Below are 17,958 nucleotides of genomic sequence, written 5' to 3'. Positions count from 1 at the left end.
TATTGTCTGTATTTGTGTTTGAAGACTCTAAGCTGCCCTGAAACGAGTGAGCGTCTGTCAGACATTGACAGCGCAGTCTTCATGCCTTCAGCCCAGAGCATCCTGGGAAATCACAAAAGATCTCATCACACACACACAAAAAGGAACTCAGACAAAATCAGACCCTTCAGCTGAATGATTTAGAAAAAAGTCAATCAAGCTCTCATTACATCACGACTCTTAACGACTTATGCACGGCAACAAAACTTGGACCACACAGGAGCCCAGTTCCAGATCCTGTTAAATGATTTCAAGTTGGTTTAAAGACTTCACTTCTGACATACGGAGCAACACGTTCTGGCTCTTCAAGATCTGAAGATTAATTGTGACGACCCTTTTGCTGTTAGCCTTCTGATTTTTTACCTATATCTTATAGGTTGCACACATCATTGCCCTCTCTCGTATCTCCTCTTCTTCTTGCCACTACACACTTTGTAACTTTTATACAGCATAAAAGTTCTTTATCAATAAAGTTCCTGTGAATCTGTGAAATCACACATGGAGGTGAAAGAAAAGAACCAGTGTGTACGATTTCAGGGAAAACAACTGCAAATTATGCAGATAGATGGAATTTTATCTTTAGACCGTCTGTGTAAGGGTGTAATTTATTATTTTTGGTTCTTTCACAACACAGCCAACCATTTACAGGAGACACAGAAGAAAATTACTTTCCTACCGAGTCACCACAGAGAGGCTGATATGGAGATTTTGGGAGTGGCAGCTATGTTGCGAGTTTGGATGTATATGGTTGTGTCGGGCTGTTACGATAGTGCATGCATCAAAAATTCATGACCTTGTGCGTGATGCACACTGTACATAAGCAAGCTTTGCTCCGATTCCTGCTCTGTGCAGTCAGAGCACAGCATACATCAACCTGTAGGCCAGATCCAACACATGAATACAAAACAGATGAGCCACTATCCCTTCCTTTGGCTGATTTAATACAGCTACAGCAGACAATCAGTGTCAAAGTATACACACCCTGCCGATATCGTACTCTTGAAAGTTTGATTTAAGTTTGGATGTTGCAAGAAAAATCAGGTTTCAGAAGGAAAAATCCCAGATGTCAGTCCAAAATGGTTTATTTTGTAAAGGGGGCAGTTGGAGGAGATGAGAAAACATGGTGCGCTACTAAATGATGATATATTCAAATGTACATGACATTCAAAAGGTATTACAGTTATCACTCAAATTTTCCACACATGAAGTTAAATCTTCATTCCAATACGTTTTCCAAATGTAAATGGATGAAAAGTTCGTATATTTTCAAAATAAAAAAAAATATGTATCAACACAGTAAACCCTTGGGATGCTGAAAAGAAAAAAAAAAGAAATAACAGTTACACGCAGAATAGACTGATGAGTTTGTTTACTTGACTTGTAAAAATGAAATCATTAAAAAAAAAACCACAAGGTGAATGACTAACATCTTATTAATTTAGAGAAAATTTTGAGGTGAATCCTTCTGCTCTTTTGCCCTCACATGATTAACTCACGTTAGCAGAAACTGTATTGTTTGAGTCTTTTATTCAGTATAATATATGTCAATAGGAAATATAAGAAACTGCTATTAATGACAACTTGAGTGGTCTTGGCTAGCCATTACAAACAGCACATATGTGTTGAGATGCCTCATGAAAATGACGATCCAAAATAAATTACATTTGCCAAAAAACGCACGGACTGGTTGGGATGGGGGGGGTAGGAGGGTTGGATTCAATGTAGGAACGGACTGATGTCTAGTCAAATACACCGTGAATGAAGCTCCTCTGGATGTGTGGCGTCCAGAGGTGCGACTGTAGAGTGAGTAAAAAGGTCCCAAAGTAGAAACTGCAGTCTTAACATGTGCCATACTTTAAAATGTAGAGGAAAACACCCTTACACTCATCAATATGATGAGCAGAAAAGTCCCAAACCAAAGCTTTGAAGTCTTTATTTTTGCTATCGGGGAGAGGAAAAAATACTCGAAAACAAAAATAAAACACAAAACAGGAGAGGGAGGGAAGAAACGACTCCAGATATTACGCTGAATGCAGAGAAGATGAACTGCACGAGTTGGGTGAGACACTCCGGCACAAGGGGTTATTTCCTGGAGCTAGACTTCTAATATCCAAAAGTACTGGTCTGGAGGACCCATGTTGGTCAAGGGGTGTCCATGGAGATGCCTAGAGCAAAATGCCTCAACAGCATAATCTTAGCAGGCTGTCCGAGAGTGACGCTATGTGCTTCCTGCTGCCTGGCTCTCTCCTCCCTCTGAATTACCTGCAGGAAGAAAGTGACAGCAGGTTGAAAAGAGTTTTTGTAGGCGAGTGGTCTGAATGTATGTCACAAAACTAACGTCAGCTCAGCTGTGGTAACAAAAAGCAGCTAAAGCAGGATAAACTAGAACTACCGCCTTGCGGTTTTATGCCGCCGCCAACAAGTCAAGTGGTTGTTTATGTCTATGCCTGTCCGGACTTCTATAATATATGAGAAGACTTTATTTATTTTATTTTTCACTATATTGATCTGTATGACTCCAGTGAACAATTTAATGCTGTCTTCACTTATGTTTACAGAGGAGAACAGAGGGCTGATAGAGAGCTTCATCACATGGTGCCAAGACAATCACCTGATGCTCAATATCAGCAAAACCAATGAGCTTGTGGTGGACTACAATGCTTCGATTTATGGACTTTGCTTCAAAGAAGCTACAAATAGTAAAAGGTGGATGCTTCACACCCATCTTTCACCCAGCAGCACAGAAGATCTATACAGTCATCACAATTTCAAGGTGGACAACCGAGATTAGTGTCATCAATTCAGTATCTGACGAAATGTGAACTATGGTCGCAATCTGCCCTTGAACATTATGATGTCACAGTGAAGATGACCTTTGACCTTTTGGATAAAAAATGGAATCTTCTGCCAGCTAAATTTAATCAGTTCATCCTTGGGTCCAAATGGACCTTTGTGCCAAGAAGAAATTTGGCGTTCCTGAGATATTGGGTTCTTGACAATGTACAGATGTATAACCCAAAGACATAGTGCCTCCGGCCACTGCCAGCATGGAGACAAAAAAACCACAAACACTCCAAATCATGACATTCATGTGGTATCACATGAAGTAAACCAGGGAATGTTGAAACACACACTGACAATAAAAATCACTGACTCGTAGCAGGAGTGGAGGCTGAAGCTGAGGCAGAGGCATTGTCTTCCTCGTCGCTGTCGTCCTCGTTGGACTGCGGTACCTCGGCCTCGGGGATGGTTGTTGTCGGGGTCTCAGGCTCTTGCTCTGCCCGGCTCTTCAGGGCTAAGATACGGTGATGTAACGCTGCAGCCAGCTGACCTATGTCCTTAGAGCTACCCTGAAGAGAAGAGACACAGCAGGAGGGACCACTCAGCCACATCAAAGGAAAATCAACACTCATACTCTTTCATGACACTGCCGACGTCAACATGTGACCTGTGCAGTTCCGGAGCACAATGCCCCACTCGGTGTACATGTTTCACTAGTTTGTTTTGACCAAAACAGACTCAAGCAAAACAGGAGCAGATCAGAAAACAGTGATTCTGATTCTCTCTCTCTTTTTTTTTTAAACATGTGTAAATTATCTATATCATGAAAAGTCATTATAATGTGCACAAAAAGGGTTATTTTTATAAAAAAAAGTCCAGATAATTGAATATGAGCTGTCTTGAGGACACTCCTCTCCGAGCCCTTGCCCATGTTTGGCGATACATACCGATATTAGGAAGACTTTGACCCCCTGGTCCTCTGTGTCCATGGCAGTGATTCGTACACTCTTCTCGCTGGCCTTGTCCACCTGCATCTGGGGCCAAAGTTTAGTGTTGAGGATCAACCGGAGGCTGCCCTGGGTCCTCATCACTGGAAGGGTTTAAACACAAAACACACACAAAAAAGAATGAGCTGCTTGTTTTACTGTCCATGCAGTCTACCAGACTCTATGATCTCTGTGCTGTGAGTTCTTGTCATGAAAGATAAAATAGATACAATGAGTAATAGTAATAATAGTATCAGTAATAGGCCTATAGCACCACCAAGTGTCCTCTCCAAGATGACTGAGGAAGACGTTTGTTTACAGTGCTAAATATATGTTCTTCAGCCTAAAGACAGAGAAGTTATCTACTATGAAACTAGTCTGAAACAGAGAGTAGTAATGCAAAAGATCCCTTTTAAAACTAAAACCAAAAATCTTAAATTCTCAGGAAAGCTTTCTTTCTCTAAAGACTAAATACTTCATACTCCACATTCCACCTAGCCAGTGTATTTAACAGCATGCTTTGGTGTCTAGTCCACAGATGTGTGTAGCAGAGGACTGAGCTCCCCCTTGTGTTCAAAGTCAGGTATTGTGATATCTTGACATTAAAAAACACAACTAAGAAGTGTTTGTATTTTTTCAGAGTGTTATTTCTAAATCTCATACCTATCTGACACAAACATTCCACTCAAAAACAAACAAGTATTCATTTTTTTTAATATTATCACTAACCCACAAAAAATCTGAAACTAAGCACATTCTTCACAGCCAGTTGCTTATTTACTTTATTGCCCCTCAACAAGTTTCTGCAGGTGTGTTTACCTAGGCGGGACTGTAGCGTGCCGTCGTCTGTTGATGCCATGTCGTTGAGCCTCAGCAAACCTCGACCTCTCTCTATCCACGACTGAGCAGTCTTCTCAAAAACATATAACTTGCACTGCATCTAAAATAAGAGAGTGGCAACAAACAACTTCATTGCTTTCTGCCACATTTATTTACAACGTGTGTTGAAACAAGAGAGCCCGTCTTCTACCTGTAAAACATTGCTTTCTGATTCCTCTCCAGTTTTGACGTCGACTTTCTCTAAGATGCACTTCTTGGCTGTGGCTTTGGTGTAAGCTGCTGCGGACTCCTCCAAAGACTCTGACACACTGTTGACTGGTGAGATAAAATAGAGTTATGTGAAATCAGCATCTAGCTGGAACGTTTGGTTCCTGAGATTTTCATCCAAAATTGATGCATCTGTTTGAGAGTTTTGTCACACTTCCACAACGTTCTTGTAATGATGCGAAAATGACATTCCCTGCAACATTTTTGACAAGGCAGCGCAAAGACGTGGTCATGAAGCGCCCAGGCTGGCAATCTACAGGTGTGTTTTTGAACTTCACTTCCCAGAGATCCAAACAGTGTCGCCCGTGTGACACCAGTCAATTGGCAGCACCTGTTGTGGAAGTCTCATCGTCTGTAGTCATCTATCTTTTCTTTGTTTGTGTGGCCATAGTAACCATTTACTTGTAACATTAGCAGAGACCAGAAAAAACTGGACGCCGCTTCACACACAAGACGGAGAACAGGTTTGTTGCTTTTGCTCTGCCTACCCTCTCCGGTGGACCAATCAATGCTGGATGTTGGCGCGCTTGTGATTTTTCCCAGAAATGTCGCCACGGAAACCCAGTTGGTAATATTGCAAATAGAAGGACTTTCATCAGGGCATTGGCTCAATCATCATTGTGTTTGCTCATTCGATGGTAGTAAGTCAACAGACGTATTTAAATAAAAATCTTCTCGATTATTACTGTAAGACAGTTGTACAGGCTGCTGCTGATCGTTTGCAGAGAGGAGCACTGTGGCTCTAAGCCCACATTAATACATTTATTAACCCTAAGCCATGAAATGCTGAGTTTCTTTCCATTGTCACTGAACAAAGACAGAAACATACTGTCAAACCACTGTGATGTTCGGGTGCAGCATTATCTCACTAGATGATGTAGCTTATCCCACAAAATAAAAACTTGAATTGACTCAAATGTTCACTCATGAGTTCATGATCTAAACCAAATAAAGGAAATGTCATTTTCAAATTAGCCTCCATTGTGTGTATGACTACATACTGAGTCTTTCACTTGTACTATACTATTTTCCCCTAAAGCAAGCAGATGACATTTTCTAGTGATCTGGATTAATTGTGGAAAAGAAACATCTCTGTTGCACATTATACATGTTAAGTAGTTATTTGTAGTTATTTATTTCCTTGTGAATAAACAGGGAATCTGATGGTAATATTTTGTGCAAGGGGTGTGACTGAAAAAGTTAGTACTACTCCTTGTGCTATCAAATTCAAAGGGCGATTGCCCATACAGAAAAACTGCCTGGATCACTGCTGATATGAATTGTGCATCTCAAATTACAGGTGCAGTGTTACACCCACAGCTCTTATGGAGTGCTAATCAAACTAGCTCCCAACTACATCTGATGCCAATATTAAGACCTTATATAACTTGTAGAATAGATACAGATGTTATTTCAGGGACTATTTCTATTGAACTGTGGATTTAACTGTCCCAAGTCTTGAATTTCTCACTTGTTATCATCACTGGAGTGTAGCCAAGTGATTCTCTTAAAACTATTAGCAGTCAAGCCAAACATTAATCAAATGGGTTTTCAACATTCAGTGAAGTTGTGTCTTTACCCTTCTCGGGGGTGGTTTCCTGCGATGAGGGCTCTGAAGCGGGGGCAGCTGAAACTTCTTTATTTTCCTCATTTGACGACTCGCCCTTCGGGGGACTCTGACAACACAACAGAGCCGATCATCGGACCCAGTTCAAAGTTCAATCATTTGGACTTTTCTCAGTGTGGCAGAGGCCAGACTCACTATTTAACTTGTGCTTCAACTCACCAGAACTCGTTCAGACATGTTCTGCCCAAAAACAAATTTTGCCCCACTGTCTGTACTGTTTGTGGCATTTTTTGAACTGAAAGGAAAAAAAAACATTAGTGAGTTGATGGAAGTTAATCATGAATGAAGATGAGTTGCTAAAAATACTTGGAGGACACAATTTCATTACCTTGGGGTAGAGATGTACTGTAAGAAATAATTAGTGCCCTCTGATTGAGAGTCCAGTGGCACACTATCCTTTGACTTGTCTTCTGTACTGTTCTCTTCCAACTAGAAGTTAAAAATATGTATAAATTTGAGTTTGCTTAAAGAAATGAGGCAAAAGGGAAATAATGTAACTCGTTCACATGAATGAAAATCCTGAACAACTATATCAAATGAGTGAGCAGTGAGTCACCATTTCCAAATTGTCAAAATCTTGTCCAAAATTTCCTGCCTCAACAGTTCCAGACTGACCACAAAATTTAACAAATTAATATTAGACTTTGTACAAAACACCTCAAGAACTGCACCTCCTATCAGGAACTGGAGTCAGGAAATTCTCTTAGGGAGGAAACCGAGAGTCTTAACATAATGTTTGTCCAGAAATACATAAAAGTCACAAATTAAACATACAATGTAGACAATAACAGGGCAACTCATTATTCAGAGTATTGCCTCCAAAAGGCCTCCTCTGCCTGCCACATTTAAACGCTGTATATCTGTTTTTGTTTGTCACACGCTCTCAAGTTTGCACACTCGCTGTGTCAGGAATAGGTACAAGACGCGTAGAAAACAACTCACCTTTGCTCTGTCTTTGATATTCTGACCAAACACAAAAGATATTGCTACATCTGTCTCCTTCTTCTCTCTTCCGCCTCCATCTTTGTTACCACTTGCTCCATGTTCCTCATTTTCATGTTTCTAAAAGGGGAACAAAAAAACGAAGTCAATTTATATTTGTTTATCTTTTTCTATATAAGTAATGCTAGATCACCACCAATAATTCTAACACTGCTTTGAGTAGATTTAAAGCATCTTTTACAAACAAATTTCACTTCAATATAGTGATCCTTTCTATCTCCATCTTTCTATATCTAACATTTGCATGAATGTCAGACCATTTATTTTTCTCCTAAAAGAAGGAACATGAAAATAACCACAAATCTTAAGCTCTTCTGTAAATATATAATTTACTGCACTTTCTGATGCCTTAAACAAAGCCTGTACTGAACTGACGGGCATTGTTTTTCAATACCAAGCCTTTGATTATAACAAGCAGAGATTTAGCCACTCCTAACCAGTGACTTGGCCAGGGTGGCTGAGTGCTCTGTGTTGTTCAGGAAAAGGGACTGGGTCCCAGGTGCCCCATCTGATGATGTTTTCACACCGTTGGTTCCACAACTGGAATCTAAATGAACAGACAGAAAGGACAAAGATAGTTTGGGTTTTTTCTGTTTGTTTTTACTGTGCTGAAAGAAATGTAGTCTGTAAGGCACATGCAAAAAAAACCCAAAACAACAAAAACACTGTGCAAGTTATCAATATCAATGCTAAAAAAAATAAAGCTAAATGAATTATCAGGCAGAAGATTTTACTGATGATTGAGAATATTTTATAAGTATCAATCAATAAGTGCAAGTGTCGCCAAGCTGCACTCACTGGACTCTATATGTGATTTAGAAGGCGGTGCCTGGAGAACTGCAGGCCGGAGGACACTGCGTTGCTGTTCCTTGGGTTTCTGACTAGGGACACCTGCAACAGAGCCAACTTGTCTCATACTTTTCAAACACACTGAGATTTTCTAGGTGTACATGTTCAAGTCCATTTCCATTTCTTAGAGGGGTCATATACAAGGGTGCAAGTCTGGGTTCAAGTTCAAGTCTTTTTTTTCCACTTCAATCAAGTCAGTGTGAGAAAATATCAATCTCAGACACCAACCTGAACTTGGCGCCTGTCCATGTATGAGAGTTGGTGGCTTTAAACGGAATCCCACAGGCTTCTCCTCTGGTGAGACGGAGCACAGGAAAGGCAGACTTTTATTAAAAAATGATCTAAGAGTCACACAGCAACTTATAAAGGGTACTTTACTTCTGTCTTTGCACCTTTCTAACCAGAGGGCCCGTTCCCACAGCAACCCTTGTAGAGCCTCAAGAGATGCGACTCAACTCTTGTGCAGTAACATCCATTTGTACGTTTGACTCTTCATCTCAGTGGCTTTAATAGCCTGACACGACCTGGCGTTAAAGTTAAATCTAAAAGGTGAAGACTGAAAATGGCATCCTCTTTCTCCTCAACATTTACAAGATCATTACCATTTCTAGTGAAGATTAATGTTAAATTTTTTAACAACCTGGGCCTTATTTTCATTTTGCAACCCAGTATTATTCTTAGGATATGGAGGTGCACTTGACACAGCTGTGCAATGGAAAAAAACAAATTAACTAATTCACCAGTAGGGTACAATATAGGTGCCAGACTTTACAGTAGTTTTGCTTACAAGCACTTTTACAATCAATCAGTTTTGATTTCTACTGTGGTCATCTTTGTTTTCACTTCCAAATAAGTGCTTTATGTAATATGCTAAAAATGACTATCAATTATGGGGTTTGTTTGCTCTAGTGGCGTTAACCGGCGACATCACCAATGCCAACTGTGAACAACTGACTTGGTTATAAGTATTCAACCAATCAAAACCAAAGCAAAAACTGAATAAGACATATCAGTAACAGAAAAAGTACATTTCAAATTATTCACAAAAACACAAATACATTTTTGTTACAGTATTAAAGTCCCACTGCAGTCATAATTTGAGCCAATTTCAGGTCATAAAGCAACAATCAATATATATTTTCATCTTGTCAGTACTACGCATTTGAAATCTCACCCTGTTTTAAGTTATGTATATTTATGCACATTTAAATATCATATCAAAATGAATGACTGAAATGCCTCATTGACAAACGATTCTAACAAGAAACATAACAAATATTCTGCCTAAGATATTGGCGAGCATGCTACCAACTGTGATATGATAAATACTGTATGTCTGACCACAGTGGATCCCAAACCCCAGCACAGAGTCAGGACAAGCATGGAACTGACACCTGAACCCATAGTGTATACGCATGTTTAGGACCTAACTTTACCTAACCTTGCGACTTGTACTGCCAATCTAGGGAACCAAACTCAAAGTCATATTTTAGTCCCCTTTTCAACAAAAAAGAAATTTTGCTTGCTGACAAACACAAAATAACTAATATAGAAAGAAACTATATATATGTGAGGTCTAAGCACAGATGCCCACGAGCCATACCACAACTGTTTCATAATCCCTAATGAACCATTCCTTTGACATGTCAAGTGGCAGAATACAAACTGCAGCCCACTACCAGCAGATCACACGGTGGCATCTTATGATAACAAACGCTCTGCAGTTACAAATACCAAGATCTACTTTTTTTTGGCATTGGAAGTTTGGCTAGTAAACTCATAGTCTGTTTCCCAGCTGAATTTGGCAGTTCAGTCATAATCCAAAACAGAACTACATTATGCACAGGCATGGTCACGGGTCATACAAGGTCATAATGTTCCCACAATGAAGAAGTCTTTTCTGAATTACTGGGGATTTTGTGAAGCTCCTCTTTAACAAATTCTATTTCATTCAATACTGACAATTAACTCCCCAGACAAATTCAACAAATAGGCTTCATCTCTCTCTGCTGGGTATATTGCAATACCTGAAACAAACTGATGCAAACCACTGGTGCAGCCATAGAAAGAACGAGAGAGAGGAGCAAATTCTTCCAAAATAACCAAACCTCAACCAGAAGTTAAACGCAAAAAACCCCAGCCTGAACCAATACAGAGATGTCCAACTTGACTGGGAATGTACTGATCTGGCACAGTTTCTTCTGGCAGTCATTTCACAAGCTTAATACTACATAATTCCTCATCGTTTATAAGTAATTCATGCCTGTGTAATTTGGCTGTTGGTCAAAGCTGAGCTTTGCATTCTGTAACTGCACATTTTCATCCATCCATTACGAACATCTGACCTCGACAGCAGATTCTTAAAGGGCTAGCTCAAAAGTAAAATTACTACATGCAAGTAAATGGAACACGCAAAACATCACTGACATCAATTTGCAAATACTGATGTAATGATAGAAAACACTAACAAATGTTCAAAAATTACATGTCAAATAATGCACGCAAAAGTTATTGTTTACCAATCTCAGTCAATTTAGCATGTGTGTTGCCTTAAACTGCTGAAAAAGTACATGTTTGACCATTGAAACTAAGATTTTTACTGCAGGGGGTCCTTAAGCTGTGAAGAGAAAACTAATGGTGGTCTAGATGCCTCACCTGGCTCAGAGTCAGAGTTCCCAGTCGGAGACTGGCAGAAACTTGAGGGCATGAATACATTGTTCTTGGGAACTGCAAAGTAGCGAACAGGCACTGCACTCAGCATACAAATCAATGTGTACACCACAAGCAAGAACCAAGAAAAAACAAATGCTCTGCTTAGTCACCACGTGCCCTTACCAGAATGCGGGGGTGGGAACGATGAGGTCCTTTCCCTTTTCACAGGGGGGCAATAGCTTCCCTCGTCTTTATCTGAATCTGAAAATTGAAATAAAATATTAGTAATATTCCAGTTTAAATAAAATCTCTAAGCAAGAAAATATCAATAAAGAAAGTGGCCAGTTTGGACATTAGATGTATTTACCTTCTCCATCCTCTGCACTTGAGCCCTCTGCAGATCGCTGCAAAAGAACGCAAGGGGTTTTTTAGTCCTTCCTTAGCCTAAAAGAGTATTTCTGGTCATTCAAATCATTAAAAAAATGGAAACATTTTCACTAGGTTGCATCTTGCTTGACCTCAGTGGTACTCAGTCTGGAGCTGCAATAATTGGAAACACTGAAAAGTGGTATCAATTCAAGCAAGATGTACTTGACATGAAGTCAACAAATGTTTGACATTTCATCAAGCCTTGTTAACAGGTCTGCTAATGGTGAAAGATGTGATCTCAACAACTGTCAAGAATACAGTCCAGACTGAATATCAGCATAAATAAAGTCTGCAAATCATAACATATAGCTTCAGTCTCAATAAATACTTGAGTAACAGAGAAACTTACCTTCTGTGCTTTATCTTTTTGGAAAACAAACACAGGAGGCGCTATGGCAGGCTTGTCTGTTAAGAGAAGATGTAGGCTAGTCATCCAAGCGCTAACTTAAAGTGTACAGCAATCCAGTCTTTTGATTCTTCTTCATGGTTCACCGTTCAAAACAAACCAGCTAAAGCCAAGGCCTACTCATTTTGTGGCCTTGATTTCCTCTTAAAAGCAGAGACTGCGTGAGTGGTGATGAAGCAATAATGTTATGAGAATTAGTACTAATCGGCATTAACATCAAGGACTGAATCATACACCAAATTCTAATGAACATATATGACTTTTGGCATGTCATCCATCCTTCACAGATGGTATATCAGATGACATTTTTGGTTCTCAAACCCACACTGTCTGTCTTTACAAACTTGGGTGAAGCGTTCAGTGAGGTAAACCACAACTGTTTACAGTTTATTTAAATGTCAGATTTAGCTGGGTCAGTTTGAAAACAATCTGGGGGCTCGAAAGAATACATTTCCATAAGGCTGAACAATGTCTAATTTCAGTCACTGTCAGCAAGTCAAAAGAAATCAACTCTTAACCTGGCTATACTACAGTCAATCACACAATCCTATTAGGAGTACCAGGAAGAATGGGATCACATTATGCTGACCTACATTCAATCAATAATTCTCATATACCAAACAGTATGGGCAAAAATAAACCCATTAGTGTATTTACCCATGCATCACATAACCATCAAACTTTCATGCATTCCACATGGTCAAACACCAACTGTGGCTACTTTGTAATCAAAAGGGGAATTCATTCAGCCCACTACCAAAGATGCTGCTATAAGCTATTGTCATCATCAACCAAGAATAGCAACAGCCAGGCCAGGTAACAATTTGATGTCACCTCATTAGTCAATACCTTTACCTTCACACTGTAACCCCTCTAAGATGTGTAAGCCTATAATGTTAGCAGACAAAGGCTTTCCTCTGTCTGGGTTGGGCCTATTACACCGAGCAGGTGTAGCATCGTTGTCGCTGAGAGCCTTGCCGGGGCATAAATGCATGAGCTAACAGCCAATTAGCCGACAGCACGCAGCCAGGGCAAGTTACTGGACCGACATTCACCATCTCTAACACAACCCCTCACTGCTAATACTAGCTGTTTATGTAGAAACGCGTTAAATGACAGAATACATGAACATGCTGTGTGACCTATATTTAACATTTGGCTTTGCATCTCTCTGCGGATTGCAGTCAGCTATCTGAGCTAATTATTAACAGTTTATGTTAAGAATTTCAGCAAGCAACACTGATATTCATTGAAGAAATTCAAGTAGCCTGAGATGTCACCGGCTTATGTTAACCAGCTAGCATTTACACTATCTGACCCGTTCCAGCAAATAGTCGGGGCCACCGGTTGTTCCCTAAAGCCCCGAACGTAGCTTAGCTTACTGGCTATAGTTAGCTTGCTAATGCGCTCCATCCCGCATGAGTCATCTCGCCTAACAAGCAATGACACCAAGATTCTCACTGAATTCCCCCATAATCAATATGTGATCATACTGACAAAGGAATCTGTGCGGAATAAACTGGGAAATATAGGAAGCCGCGATTACTACCAAAGCATTGTCTCATGTCTGACGTTTTTCTCTCTACGCGCCTAAATGAACGCCAAGCAGCCCTGCAACTGAGCGCTAACTACATTAACAGTTAAATATCGAGGAGGTCGTAGCTACTGTAAACGCTTCCCATCTATGCAACATCACCCAACTAGCATTGCGCTCAAGTTATATATTAGCTTTAATACAGGCACTACTGTTCCTCTTTGGCCTGGCAAAGCCTTGGTTTATTCTCACATTAGATATGTTAGCTCACCACAGATGGCAAAACACACTACCTAAAAATAGCCGGGTGCTAGCGCTAAGAGGTAAGCCAGCTAGTGGCAGAAAACATTCGAGGGCGTTCCGAGGCATTCCAGGTATTATCCACAGCCCAGCCGCTAGCATTGTTAGCCTGCTTGCTAACGTTATAGTTTTGTGAACGCCGCGAAGCTATATTTCACCTGAACTCACTGTTAACATGTGGCCAAGCAGCTTCGTTTCACCAATCAAATATGCAGACCATGTATAGACGCTGTTCATAACGGCACATTAGCTGTTTTGTTTTTCTCATACTGCCACTTACTCACCTTCGTTTGCCAAGTCCGCCATTTTACTTCGACGCTCACACACCCACAACCCACCGCGCAGATAATGCAAGTTGAGGAAGAAATGTTTTCAGTGGCAGGGAGCACATTGCCGCCGTTTACTGATGCAGTGAGCGACCCCCCCGCCACCTCCTATGCCTTTCATCAATCCACAGAGATACTGTCCATGGCTGTCTCACTTTCTGTGTTTTTTTTTTCAATTTCAACCAGCCCCACAGGAACAGCTTAAAGTTTGCACGGATGGCCCAGCTCACCCAGTGCTCTGCAGAACTAAATCATGCTGTGGTAACAGATTTTAAAAGTGTTACCAGCTATGATAAGGTTGCACCGTAAACTCAAAATAAGAACAGGAATAAGGTTTCTTATGACCTTAGGAAAAGTGGCTTGAGCAAATCGAAATAAAAGATGTAAAAATCCATAACTCAAGGTCCACTTGCTAGCTTTTTCTGGGGCTTTCGAACACCTCTCAGGAGCTTCCTCCGCAGGATGGAATTTGTTGAGTTGTCATGGAGATAGCGTGGTTGGCAGCCCCATTGTTGTCATCACGATTGAAGTCAACAAATGAGCCCACAGGGCCTCGAGGGATGAGAGAAATTGCCAGAAGGAGAAAACGCAGTGTGGATCTGACACTCTGCTCTCGGTGCACAAGCAAAAGCTGCCACATAAAAAGATGAAAGACGTCCAGGGTGCGGCAATTACGGATCAGAGACCACCAGAGAGGTTCTTGAGGGAAGGCGGCGGAGGAGACTTTGCTTCAGCACCAAAGAGAAGCTGAAAAAAGACAAAAAGGTAAGCTTCTGCAGCAAAGATAAACACTGCAATCATGTTGCAGGGGGGAAGATGGGTCATGAGCAAAGGTGAGTCATAAATAAGTCATGATTCAATATGTAATTATACACTGTAAAGGAAAAATGACTCCTCCCAAATTGAGGGTTATTCTTGAACTTACAGTTCACAAACGTGTTTATTTACCTTTCCAGTGGAAGCTGTAGCTCTACAGCCTTCCGCAGTAAATCCACAGGCTACAGGTGGTGGTGGCATGAAGTTTGACAGCCAATGATGTGAAGGCAAACAAACATGGCATAGTTCACATTTCATGGATTCCGGTTGTGTCGCTCCTTTTAATCAGCGTGCCTGCATTTCTACAAATGGTGGCCTCACAGGGAGAAGAGTGGCTTTGAATCCTGCCAGAAAAAAACACCTTTTATGACAATGACAAACACAGGCTTGATGTTCACCAGGATGATTTAAAATGCATTTTTATTGTGGGGCATTAATGAAAGGAAATGACATGAAAACAAAGAGCTAAAGCTCTTTGGTAGGCTTTGACACACGGTCTGCAGGAATGTGAAGAATGAGTAATGAGCATAAAGAAAGCCTGTTGAGTTTTACTGACAGACGGTGTTCCCACCAAAGTGCTTTGTGTGTATCCCTGAGGTCGATCACACATGTGGAATACATTTCCTACATCACAAGCCTTTTTTTCTCGATGTGAAACAAGAATTGTTTACACCAGCAACGCACTCTCCTTCTTCTCTTTTACTGCTGCACTGGTACCTTTTATGGAGGCCACACTTCCTTTGCTGTGAATCAGACGTGAAAGCATCAATGGGGCTGTTCCGCAGTGCTGATTGGTTCCCGGAACTGTAAACACAGAAGAGTGCCACATGCTTAGACATTTAGGGATCTGACATTTTTGCCTAATCCGACTGTTTTCATATGGATGTTTTTACAGCTTTGTGTTGTGTACAGACCGTCTGAGCTGATCTGCTGGTCTACTTTTGCATAATGTGGGTCTTCAATCCAGTGCAGTTCACCTCACCAGCCACCAGAGGGCAAACTAGCATTTAAAGCTGGAGCTAAGCCTAATGTAAATGATTATGTATCAGCTTGTTCAAGAAAATCAAACTATACAGTGTTCACACTGAGGGAATTATTCAAAACCAAGATGCATCACATAATATATCAGAACAAATTTATGAATCCTTCCTTTTTTGCTTTAAATGAGTACAAGCCTGGTTTATAACTGAATGACTTTCATATTCCTTTTGTAAATCAAGGCATGCTTACATTTCCAGGCATTGACAAATCTTAAAACTGCTATATTCCCAGTATCTTTTTTTTCTTACAAAATTCCCCAAGTTAGTTTCTGTTATCATGAGATAACAACTTTGTTTTCCAGAGATAACCACACAACTAATCGGTTATCAATAGAAAATTATGTTGTCGCGTGGGCATAATGAGATAATTATCATGTTATCTTGAGATAACAGGATTAAAACTAATTACAATGGTAGCTGCTCTCTGTTGAGCACTGACACACGTTTCTGTCATGATCTGTCTCTCCCATAAACAGCCTCTTTGGTGCAGAATAAGGGTAAAAGCAGCAGCTCCTACACAAACATGTAGGAAATGTTTCGATTGGAAAGTGACCCTGTCCACAGTTACTGGGCAAGTGCAGCACAGACAGAAACATAAACCAGTTGTTTGCTCTGTTAGTTCAATTATGGTTAAGGAACACCGAGTAAAGCACATTTCATAAGAGTTTGAATTGCACAATGACGGGCAAAAGTTTTCAGAAAGAATCTTTCTTCAAGTTTCCCTTCAGGCACATCGAAAACAAGCCACTGCTTGTGTTTGTGCTGTTTGCCACAGAAGGCCCTCGTCTGTCAGGAGAGCTTTGTTTTTGCTTTGAGCCGCAACAGTTTCACTTCTTCTCTTATCCGTCAGTGTCACCCATGTCCAACATCCGCTTGAAATCAGTGAGTCAACAGTTTTATTGGTGGCGGGCCACAGAGCTTAACTCTCAAATTACAAATATACCGCAGCTAAATGTTGACAAAATTGTCTGTGCTGCTTCCAGTGTAGCAGATTTCCAAACGAGCTCTGCGACATTGTTTAAATCGGAAAAGTGGCTACCTGATTGCCGAATCCCTGACTTCCTGTCCTCCAGATGTGTGTTGCATGTGTATAATGATATGCGCTGCTTTGAAGTACTGTAAGACCACCTCAGACATGCTCTGTTACATAACAGGCTTCTTTTTTCCCCCCAGGTGACTAACACCTCAAAGATAAAACCCAGGTTAATTTCACCAGAAAAAAAACAAGAAAAATTATGATGCAAACATTCTTTCACAAAACCCGAAACCATCCTATTTGTTGAGGGGTATAATATTTGATAGTCTGAGCAGTGTCACCTGAAGAACACAGCCTCTGGGTTGTGTTAAATACAGCTGATGAATAAATTAAAATAAAATAGAAACTCTAGCTGCAGAAAGCTTCATTCACGATACTGCATTGGATCAGCTCCAAAACTGGGCAGAGGCTTCAGTGTGAGACGTGCAGTTCGCTCTACACGTCAGTCCCAATTTGCAAGCGACACTTGCACGCAGCTTTTTATGTGTCTCAACCATAACGCCACAAGGAATGTTAGCATTGGACTCGTATGCAAAACTCCAGATTACATTTGTTGACATCCTTTACTCCTGTCTACAAAAAGGTGGATATTAATTGTCCATGATGGGGCGGGAACTTTAGTCTCCTGTGTAAAAGTCAGATGTGATATGCATCCATCCACCACCCCAAAGCCTGCAGTCTTCCTTACTGCTTTGCCACATAAAGGGCCCACTACTTCCTGCAGTGGCACTGGATGTAGATTGATCTAATCTGATCTAGTTCCTGGATGCTGGGCTGTGTATTTAGTATAGGTTAACTAATGTTAAACTGGCACTACATTAGGTTTTGTTTCTCCATGAAAAACTACACAGATGCATGGGTTAGATTTGTATGCAGAAGCACTTTTTGAAAAATATCTTTTTAGAATAGTACTTGCTCTATGAATGCTCTCATGAATTGGCAGCTGGGAAAGCAGTTCACCTTCATCGGTGACCTCGTGCTGCGCAGAGTCTGTAATTAAAAATTCTAACCAAAAAAGTCATTAGAAA

The 17,958-nt window shown here is 40.6% G+C and overlaps 1 protein-coding gene across 1 annotated transcript; it reads right to left on the bottom strand.

The window, feature by feature from the left end:
• Positions 1-1,105: 1,105 nt before the first annotated feature.
• ranbp3b (RAN binding protein 3b) lies at positions 1,106-14,044 on the bottom strand. The gene is made up of 17 exons (XM_041949785.1): positions 13,997-14,044; positions 11,822-11,877; positions 11,411-11,447; positions 11,227-11,304; positions 11,047-11,118; positions 8,620-8,685; positions 8,341-8,433; positions 7,980-8,089; positions 7,483-7,602; positions 6,869-6,969; positions 6,700-6,775; positions 6,493-6,589; positions 4,837-4,961; positions 4,626-4,746; positions 3,768-3,910; positions 3,194-3,389; positions 1,106-2,301 (listed from the first exon to the last, which is right to left on the bottom strand). Exons 1-17 carry the CDS (start codon positions 14,016-14,018, stop codon positions 2,258-2,260), a joined length of 1,557 nt encoding a protein of 518 aa, XP_041805719.1. The 5' UTR covers positions 14,019-14,044; the 3' UTR covers positions 1,106-2,257.
• Positions 14,045-17,958: the final 3,914 nt, after the last annotated feature.

The sequence above is a fragment of the Chelmon rostratus genome, chromosome 12 (assembly GCF_017976325.1).
Source record: "Chelmon rostratus isolate fCheRos1 chromosome 12, fCheRos1.pri, whole genome shotgun sequence".
Lineage (NCBI taxonomy): Eukaryota > Metazoa > Chordata > Actinopteri > Chaetodontiformes > Chaetodontidae > Chelmon > Chelmon rostratus.
Note: the sequence above shows the minus strand (reverse complement) of the source record. Positions and strands in the feature narration are given on the sequence as shown.